The 11,992-nt window shown below is 35.4% G+C and overlaps 1 protein-coding gene across 2 annotated transcripts; it reads left to right on the top strand.

Annotated features, from left to right (window-relative positions):
* Positions 1–1,358: 1,358 nt before the first annotated feature.
* LOC117629917 (serine/threonine-protein phosphatase 6 regulatory subunit 3-like) lies at positions 1,359–10,600 on the top strand. Of its 2 annotated transcripts, none has more exons than XM_034362585.1 (19): positions 1,359–1,768; positions 2,512–2,615; positions 2,831–2,917; positions 3,057–3,132; positions 3,222–3,296; positions 3,391–3,444; positions 4,118–4,177; positions 4,265–4,381; positions 5,002–5,096; positions 5,196–5,404; positions 5,917–6,014; positions 6,291–6,394; positions 6,579–6,744; positions 7,034–7,156; positions 7,413–7,495; positions 7,801–7,942; positions 8,115–8,144; positions 8,372–8,442; positions 9,382–10,600. In XM_034362585.1, the coding sequence occupies exons 1-19, from the start codon at positions 1,730–1,732 to the stop codon at positions 10,193–10,195; spliced, it is 2,547 nt and encodes an 848-aa protein (XP_034218476.1). In that variant the 5' UTR covers positions 1,359–1,729; the 3' UTR covers positions 10,196–10,600. The 2 variants fall into 2 exon arrangements, with proteins under 2 accessions (XP_034218476.1, XP_034218475.1); XM_034362584.1 differs by having other exon boundaries at positions 1,405–1,768; positions 9,379–10,569.
* Positions 10,601–11,992: the final 1,392 nt, after the last annotated feature.

The following is an 11,992-nucleotide window of genomic DNA, read 5'->3' on the forward strand; positions in this document are numbered from 1 at the left end:
ATGTATATTTAATGTTGGCTTATTTTCCCAAACTTTCCAATGAGGAGGAAAGCAAAACCCAAGGGGGGATGAGGGCTTCACTTTCCCTCATACTTTCCCATGTGCAAGACAATTATTTTTCATCCCTGGACTTACCAAACATGGGAAAGTAAATGATTTTCCATCCTCAAGTCTCATTTCCCATGAACCAAATGAGGCCTTAAAGTGATTATACATGGAGAAAGCATATGGGAGGTGCTTTTCCTTTTATGTGATTCTGTCTTATTCAGAATCACTCCCAGACGAGCCCTAAGGCCCCATTTGGTTTACGAAACGGATTTGAGGGAAAATCACTTCCCATGTCATTTCCCAAGGGATAAGAAATGAAAGATTTCTTTCCCACGTTTGGTCATGCCGAGAAAGTAAATGGGAGATTTCACTTTATTTCCTCTCCCATGTTTGTTCTGAGTAGGAATGGGAAAACAAAGTTTGTATAATTTTTCAATTATACCCATATTAAATCAAATAAAAAAAAGAATGCATTTAATGATACATTGTAATTCTAAATTGTTAATAGGGACAAAATAATCATGAAAATGTGCATTGAATGTTTGCTCATTTTCCCAAACTTTCTCACGAGAAGGGAAAACAAAACCCAAATTGAGAGAAGGGCTTCACTTTCCCCCCTTACTTTCCCATGTGTCAGACAACCATTTCTTATGTCTGGACTTACCAAACATAGGAAAATAATTGATTTCCCATTCCCAAGTCTCATTTTTCGTGAATCAAACGGGGCCTAAGTGATTTTGAGAAGAAACACATAGGAGGTGATTCTCCATAAAATCATCGAAAACCACTTTAAAGTGACTATATGGAAAATCTCTTATTATTATTTTTATTTTTGTATAGAAGTGATTATTGATATTTTTAAAATCACTTCCAAATAAGCCAATATGTTTGTGCATATATTTTGGTGTATATTGGTTAGTTGATTTTCTCATAGTTCATGGATCAAAATGAACTATTTTAGTATGGTGTGGAGTAGTTGTGCTGTGATTTTGTGCTTTAATGTTTATTTTTTGTAAGAGGGGAAAAAGGCCACGCACCCTAAGGTCAGCCACTAAAATCAAATTTCACAATCATACAACACCAACACTATGTAGGTTGCATTATTTTATACACATAAAAAGTGTCACACATTTCATGCATGCATCAATCATCATATTTCTTTAATTCAAATTGATTTTTTATTTTTTATTTTGTCATTAATCTAATGATTTTACCTTGAGGGAAAATCAAAGTAATTCATGAATCATCATAACATGTACCACTTGAAAAAGTAAAAAAAGAAAAGAAAAGAAAAATGTTAATTTCACCTTATTTGTAGTTTTGTGCTCCTCTCTCTCTCTCTCTCTCTCTCTCTTCATCAGCATTCAGCAATTAGCCAAATAAGCCAACAAGCCGATTACCCTTTTTGCTCTCACAGCTTATTATTTTTTTGGGGGCTCATTTTCTCTGTCTCTCGATCTTCACGGCCTTTGCTCCCTCCTCCTCACCTCATCGATCTCTCAAAAGAAAACTAGGGTTTCGACTTTCGAGCTTCAAAGCCACCGACCTCCCCGCCCCTGCTCTCAAATCCCCACCTCTCGGCTTTGTCCCTGAAGAGGCCCTAGATTTTCTGCTGCTTCTTCTAGGGTTTACAGATCTAAGACAGCTCTTACTTCCCAGCTCTGCTTTCTCCTTCTTCACCATGTTTTGGAAGCTCACTGCTCTCTCTGCCTCCTCGCCTGTAACTCTATCTTTCTCAATCTATTTCATTTTAAAACCTAGTATGAGCTTCTTATTTTGAAATTTACTGGTCTTCTGTTTGATCAATTTGCTGCTTATTCAGAAGTTTAATTGCTAAATATTTTTGTTTATGTTTCATCTCTAGCTGAGGGGCGTTTAATTTTTTTGTCTTATTGCAATTTACTTTTGACTGATCGGACTTAGCTGTATTAGTTTTCGAAGTTGAATGAACAACTGGTTTTAGTAAGCAGTATTTTCCAGGATTTGTTTTTTACTTTACAAGTACCGTCTTTTATTAATCTAATTGTGATTAAAGTAGGTGAGCTTAAATTTTCTAAATTTGGGATATGTGGTTACCCTCTTCTTGGTTGCTGAGAGAACTTAAGGATATGTGATTACCCTCTCTTTGGTTGATGAGAAAACTTAAGCATATGTGATTACCCTCTGTTTGGTTGCTGAGAAAACTTAAGCATATGTGATTACCCTCTGGTTGGTTGCTGGGAAAACTTAAGGATATGTGGTTACCCTCTATTTGGTTGCTGCTCACTGTAGCAGCTTCTAGTTCCTATGTGATTACGAGGGGTACTGCCTTTTAATATTTGGCCAGCTATAAACATGAGTAACAGTGTTCGACTGTTGTAGTTTCAAGTAACACAGGTTTCTTAGCTTACTACTGCAGGATTTTTATTCTTATGCCCGCTAATTGTTATTGTTGTTTTCTTTTCTGTTTTTTCTCCTTTACAGGTGGAGTCGGTGCTAGACAAGGAGAATTTTACACTGGATGAGCTTCTGGATGAAGAAGAAGTTATCCAAGAATGCAAAGCTTTAAACACTCGTCTCATTAATTTGTAATGTCTCATTGTTTTCCTCTGTAGGGCTTGTACTGTTCCGTATATTATCAACTTCCCTATTGTATATATTATAAGTCAATACCAGAATTTGTTCTTTTTCCTTACAATTTTCTTGAATTTGTGAAGGAATGAATTGTACATGATATCTTGTATAATATGGAACTTGATTGTGGATGATACATTGATACCCTTGTGTAAGTTTTTGTTTTCAGTTTAAGGGATAGAGCCCAGGTGGAGCAATTATTGCGTTATATTGTTGAAGAACCTCCTGAGGATGCTGAAAGCAAACGAGCCTTCAAGTATTGTTCCATCTTGACAAAGATTTACTTTGACCTTTTTTATACTTATATTCTAATGTTCAAACTCCAAACTTTTTTGGATTTTTATTTTTGTTGGTCTTGCTTCTGATTATTTGAGTAAACCTGTTTCATGATTTAGGTTCCCTTTCATTGCTTGTGAGGTTTTTACATGTGAAATTGATGTTATTTTGAAGACTTTGGTGGATGAAGAGGAGGTAATCATGACCACATGCTCTATTTGAATGAGGAAGTTGATGTATAAAATCTTGTTTAGTATTGATAAAGGCTTATTATGTGCTTACAGCTAATGAACTTACTTTTCTCCTTCTTGGAACCAAATCGTCCTCATAGTGCCCTGCTTGCTGGGTATTTTAGTAAGGTATTTTTTTATATGATACTGGTAACCTTTTGTCCTACTTGCTCTTCTCTCAAAACGGGTGTCTTGATCCACTATTTTTTTGTGGCAACTTTAGGTTGTTGTATGCCTTATGATACGAAAGACAGTCCCACTTATGAATTATGTTCAAGTAAGTAACTTTTTAACCTCATCTTTATATTGTATATTTTTAAGTTTCTGCCAATTTTTTTAATAAATTTTTATATCAATTGCATGAATGCATGACCAGATACTTGGACCTATTGCCTCTTTACATTGCCAGCTTTAGCATCTATAACCCACATTTATTTGACTGCCATGGTTACCTTTGTTTGTTGGGCCTGCTTCCGTTGTAGAAACTCCCAGTAGAATTGAGAGTTTGTTGCTGAAAGTTTAAATCAATGTTATCTTTCCAGCCAATCATGACCCTTGATGCCAAAATTTGTGTTGTTCCGGCATTAATTATTCTTTAATAAAACACCAGCATATTCTGACAATTTAGCTCTTGAAGTAAATCAAGATTTAAAAAAAAAAAAAAACACACAGAGATTATGCCTAGTGGTTTGGAATATTCTCTGTGTTTGAAGTAATTCCTAATGTTTGGTCTTGTTTAATATCTGAAAGTTCTATGCTTCTTACACACAATTTGGAATTGGGCTGTGCCAAAAATTAGCTACTTGCCTATGACAATTCTTCCATTGACTGTTGTTTTGGAAAAAAATTTCGAGGCCACTGTTTTAGCTGAGAAATATAGGTGTTATCCCAAAATCCATCTTTTGTTTATTCGTGTAAATGTTGTGGATTACTATCGTTGTTGTTTACAGGCCCATCAGGATGTTTTCCGCCAGTTAGTTGATTTGATAGGAATTACATCCATCATGGAGGTAATTAAGAATAAAATTTTCAGAATCAAGTTCAAAGTTTTTCAGATGCTTGTTTGTAGTTCAATCTGAGGTGTTTTCATGGTACAGGTTTTGGTTCGACTTGTTGGCGCGGATGACCATGTGTATCCCAATTTTGTAGATGTGATGCAATGGTTAGCTGAAAGTAATCTGCTAGAAATGATCGTAGATAAATTGAGCCCTTCTGTAAGTCGGAAGATTATATTCTTGTTTATCAGTATAATTTTTTCTTTCAGTCATTCTACATATTTATGGAACATATTTGTTTAATGAATACTTAGTTATGCACTTGTAACATCCATAGCCATTATGCATATCCCAGGTTACAGTTTATTTTCTTTTGTCATTCTGGTCAGTACCTTAGAGAAACCATATATGTTAACTAAATAACCCATTGGAGATTTTTTATTATTTGAATGCTCATATGTCTTGTGTATGTCCACTTTTGAGGTGGATTTCCTCTGTGCACTTCTTTAGATGTTACATAAAGGTGCAGCCTCTTGGATCCAGAAACCATAGTTGAACAGAGAATTGGGAAGTGTTGCATACTTTGTCACCTTAACTGTATGCCTTTGGCCTTTCTAGCTGGAGTTCTAAATGATTTTTATTGTTTTTGGTAAGAATTGATAATGAAAGCGAGACTACTGTGATAGACTTTTAAATAATTAAATGGAGAATATACTAAATGGTAACTCATAAATGTTTCATCAGGTTAAGAAGTTTGGAACAAATGTTAAATAACTTAGCTCATTAGCAGCCCTGGTGCATATTGTACATCTAACAACTTCCTTTTACTTTTGGATCAGAATTCTCCTGAAGTTCATGCTAATGCAGCTGAGACACTTTCTGCTATAACTCGAAATGCCCCATCAGCCCTAGCCAACAAACTTTCTAGCCCAAGGTTTGTAATTGGAGCACTTTTTGGTTGGTTTTGAGTTATTACGTTTCTATATATTCTTTATGGGCAATGGTTTTGAGTTCTTAAATAATTCATATGCAGTTTCGTTGCAAGGATTTTTGGTCATGCACTGGAAGATTCACATTCAAAGTCTAGTCTTGTAAACTCGCTTTCTGTTTGTATCTCTTTGTTGGATCCGAAAAGATCAGCAGTTTCTTCCCCCTTGTTCCATTCTTTTCGGAGTCAACACATGTATGAGTCTCCAATCCCTGTTAATCCAGACACTGTCAGTGCAATGTTGCCAAAACTCGGTGAGTGTGCAATTATATCTTGCCATGATTTTTTCCAACAATGGAAATTTACATTTCTGTAGCTGCATAGCATGTAAAATTAATGTTTTTTTTTTGTCTATTTCATTCAGCTTACATCATTGTTTCAGTTTTTCAATTACATTTTCCAACAACAATTTGGAATCTCCATGCTGCTTGTAAATTTTCAATGTAACATGGCCTTTTGTAGCTACTTGAAAGTAGGAAGGGGATAGTGTAGGTCCATGAAAGGTAGAGGTAAAGTGATTGAACCTCAGAGTGGACAAAGCTTTGGCTTATGACAAGGCTCATATAATAAGGTGAAAAATATTGCCATGTCCGGGGAGTGATATATCATATTTGAACAAAATCTGAGGGCTCTTAGGATTAATCAGCGGAGTGATACTTTTTCGCTGTCGTTGATGCAAGTCTTGCATTATATTACAGCTGCCTTAAAAGGAACAGAAGAATTGTTTCTTCAGTATGATTTCAAGATTTAAAGTTTGGTTGTCCAGGTGACTTGCTTATGCTTTTGAATGTGTCGTCGGATGAGAAAACACTGCCGACAACATACGGAGAGTTGAGGCCTCCACTTGGAAAGTATCGTTTAAAGGTTGGTTTTTTTTAATTTGGCTTGTGCGAGACAGTTTATTCTCCGTTTTTACCTCGTTGGAGTTGAGACTAGTATTCTGACTGGTGTTAATGTAATAAATTGTTAGACAAATTTCAGAATTCAATTCGGTGCTGGTAGAAATTATTTTTTATTTATAAGAAATTATGTGTCAATGACTTTTCCACCCTAGATCACAGAGAGCGAAAATTGTTAATTATTGGATATTAGAACTGACAGTGTCAATTGCCATTTTAACTGTTCTGCAATTTATTTCAGATTGTGGAGTTCATTGCTGTTCTATTGAGATCGGGTAATGAAGATGCAGAAAAGGAATTGGTTAGCTCGGGAACCATCCAACGGATCATTGATCTTTTCTTTGAGTAAGCTGTTGCTTCGATTTATTTTATTTTATTTTGAGATAGTTATTGGATATCTAGATTCTCTCTCTCTCTCTCTCTCTCTCTCTCCTGAGGATAGCTTGCCAAGAGACATGTTCTTCTCTTTTGTTACACTGAATGATTTACCTGTTCATATTAACTTAATGGGTTGATCTAATTAATGCAGGTACCCCTACAATAACTCATTGCACCATCATGTAGATAGTATCATATCGTCATGTTTGGAAAGCAAGAGTGATGCTATTGTTGATCATCTCCTTCGAGAGTGTGATTTGATTGGGAAGTTTCTCCAAACAGATAAACATCCTCTTCTGTCTGGTGATACTAGCAAGGTAGAGAGATTCAGTAACTGGATAAATGAATGCTTGAATGTGGGCTACTTCTTAAATTTCTGACTGTTGTGGCCAAACATTAAATGCTCAACATGTTAGATATTGTTTATAATGCCTTTAATTTCCTTGTTGGATGAGGTGTAATGTAATAGAAAATAGAGCATGCTTAACCTTAAATGGAGTTTGGATTTGTGCAATAGCGTGTAGTTATATATATTGATGATTACCTATACTTGGCTGTTGATTTTATTTCATGCTCTGATAGTTTGAATTTTCCCTTGTTATGTAGCCAACGGTACCTGCTGCTGGTAAATCGGCACCACGGGCAGGAAACCTGGGACACATTACACGAATTTCTAATAAGCTCATTCAGTTGGGAAACAGCCAAAGCCGTGTTAAGGCATGCCTTCAGGTAGGTTTCAGGTTTAAACTTTGAATTGCTATAAGCATAATGATCACAACTTCTGCTCAAAATTGTGATTTTAACAATGATCATATCTGATCTTTTGTAACTGTTATAAGCTTCTCTAATTTTTTCACCTTTACCACTCTATTATTGGCAAAACTATGAACATTAGCGCTACTTGAGTGGGATGTTAGTCTTCTTAGTGGCTAATATTTATCTTTAAAATTCTTTGTAAAACAACATTGCTTTGCTTGATCTCTAGGAACATAGCGAATGGAGTGACTGGCAGACTACAGTTTTGCAGGAGCGCAATGCAGTTGAAAATGTTTATCGATGGGCTTGCGGGTATGCTGTTGTGCCATATATCTGCTTTGCAATGCACAGTTGTCAAGTATGATTAGGGGCCATTATGAATAAATTACTGTGTTCTGGTTTATATAGCACTCAATCTGAAGTAATGAATTTAACGGTTGGGTTTAAAATAAGGTGTTAAAGATACCTACTGTGATGGCGCATTTTGCTTCTTTTAGGGACAGAAATGGTTGTCAAGCCTTATTAAAATGGTCAACTTAGTTAACCATTCTATACATTGATTTTTTTAGTTGGATTTGATCTTCAACTTCCGTTTTGTTTCTCCTTGTTATGCACAGCCGCCCAACTGCTTTGCAAGACAGGACGAGGGATAGTGATGACGACGACATGAATGACAGAGATTATGATGTAGCAGCTTTAGCAAATAATCTAAGCCAGGCTTTTAGATACAAAATATATGGGAATGAGGACGCAGGAGAGGTATCTAGCTGGGTGCATTGTATTTATTAGTTTCAGCTTTTCGTCCTTTTTAATTTTCCTTGGGGGTAAGGGGATAGAATAGCTTCGCCCGGGACATTCGTCCCCTTACTCTTGTTTTTGGTTCCTCCATTTGTTATTGTTGGATGAATGTTTTGAATTCTTTGCATTGCAGGACCATGGAACTCTAGATCGAGATGACGAGGTAATTAGTTTGGTCATTTCTACCACTGATGTCTTTCCATAGTTTCATGTATTGAGCTTGATGGTAATTATTTTTATTTTAACATGAATAAGCTATGGATAAAGCTCTGAGGCAGAAACATGATAAACCATGAAAACATGTTTAATTTTTTTATTTTTCTTTTTGTAAAAGTAAATATTTGGTTTCATTGCATCCTGAAATGAGTTGGTTTGATTTGTAACATACAGGATGTCTACTTTGACGATGAATCTGCTGAAGTAGTCATATCATCCTTGCGGCTTGGTGATGACCAGGGAAGGTGAGTATTTTGGTTCTTATATCAAGGAAAACAAACTCCGTATGCCACCAGTTTAGGTTTAGTGGAAATACATTGGATGCATGGTCTATAATGATTTGCAACATTTTCCAAACTCTCTATAGCTGCTAGCGGCTGGACTTCCCGACCCAAAAACACAAAATATCCACAAGAAAAATGAAAAAAGAGATGTACTAAAACTTTAATTATATACACAGTAATGACAATAATTTAACATGGTTCAAATGGTACAAGATTCCCACACAATACGGAAAAGGATACCAATTAGTCTCCAGGCTTATAGGTTGAATCTGATTCAATATACTAAATACATAAGAGATGACTTTTTCACATCTTCATTCAGAGATCATCCTTGCAAACAATCATGCAAATTGAAAATCATTAAGGCATCTAATTGAGACCAACAAAATCAATGACCATGGTGCTTCAAGAAAGTATTTCAATTTCAATAATTTAATTGAATGGTCAAATGATATCGGATTCAAGTGATTTTTTGTAGAGATGATCTTTGAATGAATATCTACAAAATAGAAATACAATGAGTGGGCCCTACAAGGGTGTCCCTCAAATAAGTGTATTTGAGTCCTGTCTGTCTCTCTCTCTCTCTCTCTCTATATATATATGAGCAATTTTCATTTGTCAAATAGTCTAGTATTTTTTCAAACTATGAATTATGGTTGATATGGTGTGGAGTCATTTCTGAAGTCACTTTCCCAACTGATAATTTGACCAAAAAAAAACATGCAACAGTTTCTTTATATATGTTCTTGTAGTGCCTGAAATGGTTGGCAATGATTTGTCATGAATTTTCTATCTCTAGTTCTGGCAATGATGTCTTCACAATGTTGTGCATCCTAAGTGTAGCTGTAGAATCAATTATGTAATGGCGATGCTGAATAGTATTAATCCTGAATGCAGCAGTTTATTTACAAATTCCAACTGGTTTGCATTCCAAGATGATAGAATGAGTAATGCACCAGTGGGCACATCAGAGATGGAGGAAGTAAACTTGAATGGGACTGCGAATGGTGGTAATAGCAGTAGTGATGATGAGGTTGTGGTAGGGGAGGATGATGAATTGGCCGGAAGTAAAGACTCTGTCGATGGCACATCCACTTCCAACAAAAACCTTATGAATGGATTTAATGGGAATCGTGGAAACATGAACCCAGATGGTGAGAACGCAAGTGCCTCCCATGATATGGGTGGATTCTTCAGATTTGAGGCAACCGACAATGAGGATTTGTTTGGAGACAGGCCTTTGCCCGAATGGGTGGGATGGAGTGAATCATCAGATTTGCAAGTTGGTGGTGCAAGTATAAATCCATTCGAGGATCATGATGAATCAGATGTCAATCCTTCCAGTCATGCCGAGGTAGTGGCACCTGATGCTAGTTTGCCTTCAAGTGGAGAATCTGCTCTTTCAAATGGCTCTCCCTCCTCCATTGCTTCTACTGCAGGATCGCCGGGTAGTGATGGGAGCCAACGATCAGCTGCAGTGCCATCATTGTTTGAAGAGGATGTTGAATTTGTTGGCGTCGAACTAGAAGGTACTGAGAAGGCTATGGAGCAGGCTCTTAAAGAGGGCATAGTAGGGGAGGCAGGGCCGTTGAAGAAAAACATTATGCCAAAGGTGCCAGAAAAGGACAACTCCGACGATGGTGGGCCTGCAAATAAGGAGTACAATGATGCAAATTATTGGAGGGTTGATCAGGAGGTTGCTGTTTTGGAGTGAATGGTGGGTTGATCCTGCTTTGGCTGTTCAAATCTGAAACTGGGTACAACAGCAGGGACCCCATTTTCGGGATGGCAGGGTGCCAGCGGCCTATGCAGCAGCAGCGGGAGGTCATATGTACAGTATATTTTTGTTTCGACATGGGATCAGATGGTAGGTTGTGTTATGGTTATTTGCTGTTTACTTATTGTTACTCATTGTTTATTATTGAAGTTTTTTTTTAATCTTTGGTTTCGTTCTGATACTGATAATGGGATTTTCCCAAAATCCAAAATATTTTTAGTTTCGTTGCTGGCTGGAATCATTCTTAATGTGGTATCTTTCATTTGATGAATCTGGACCCGTTACCTATAAATTGGTTAGGTATTGTTATTATAAACATATCTACCGCAGTTTTGATGATCAGTGCAGTGCCTTTTCTCGCCCTTGATATTATTTTTCTTATTAGCAGGCGAAGTGATTGAATATGTTGTCTTCCTAATGGGTTTGGTGATTCAGAAATTTCGCGCATGTGAATTGACATTCATAAACAATTCTGACAGCAACTCTAAAGCACCAAAGTAACTTAAGGGTTATCTACGCACATAAAAGAACGGGGTCTTTTTAAGAAAAGATTGTTCAAGGTTAAGGGTAACATTTCAATGTTTAAAAATTAAATCCCAACAAATAAAAGAAAAGTTTAAAAATTAGATGCGAATATAAAAAATTGAAAAGAAAAGAAAAAATTAGATGCACAAATTCAAATGGCATCTATGCAAGGTAGTTAAGTCCTTCAGGGGTGTTTTTGTCCAATTATTTTGGGGAAGCCTTGTAACTCTCCTAATCCTTGTGTCACACTTCTTCCCTGTGTATCTCTCTTATGACATGGCTAATCACGAAATAAAAGAGAGGTTATGAAACAAATTGAAGTTTTTGTCCCAAATTAGAGTGCCCGACTTTATAAATAATAGTGAAGTTTATTTTTTTCTTTTCCACTTTATGTGTTTACTTATAAGCCTAGTTAGTAAAATACAGAACGAAAAGTACGAATAAAATATGTGCTTATTTTATTCGGTAAAATTTTGGCAAGATACAACTGAAAAGTGTATATAATATTTTAATATAATTTATTTAAATATAATATGTATATAATACGTGAATTTTGTCTGTATTATTTAAAATTTTGTAGAAAAATACTTGTATTAAAAGTGAAAAATACGTACATACGTATATAATACATGCATTTTGCCTTTTTTTTATGTAAAAAAATGTGTATTTTATTAAGTCTTTAAGACGTATACAAAAAATAAAAGTATTATTGAAAAATAAGTACATACTAGTATAATACAAGTAATTCTTTATACGGGTAATAATTCTAGAAAAGTAAAAAATCAAAATGGGATAATAGAGACTCGGGTAATGGCCTAATAGTACTAAATAATGCTCTAAACTATTCCTATTGATAAAAAAAAAAATTGCGAAAATTTTTATGTAAAAAAAAAATATATATATATATATATATCCCTAGTATAGCCGCGCGGCTATACTATTTATAAAAGAGATATTTAGTGATATACCAATTTCTAGCACTAATATTATAAATAAATCATACACAATTGAATTTCTATAAACAAATTCAAAAAATGACAGCTGACCTTATTGAATTTAATATTAATTATTAAATTATTTTGATACCCTATTAAGTGTTTTGAGTATTTTTATGAGATTTTGGAGTTGGGCTTGTTTTAAGAAATTGATGGTAGTTTTGTAATTTATAAGAAGTTAAAAGCTTTTTTGTTATGTTGTAAATGGGCTTTT

This window comes from Prunus dulcis, chromosome 6 (assembly GCF_902201215.1).
Source record: "Prunus dulcis chromosome 6, ALMONDv2, whole genome shotgun sequence".
NCBI lineage: Eukaryota > Viridiplantae > Streptophyta > Magnoliopsida > Rosales > Rosaceae > Prunus > Prunus dulcis.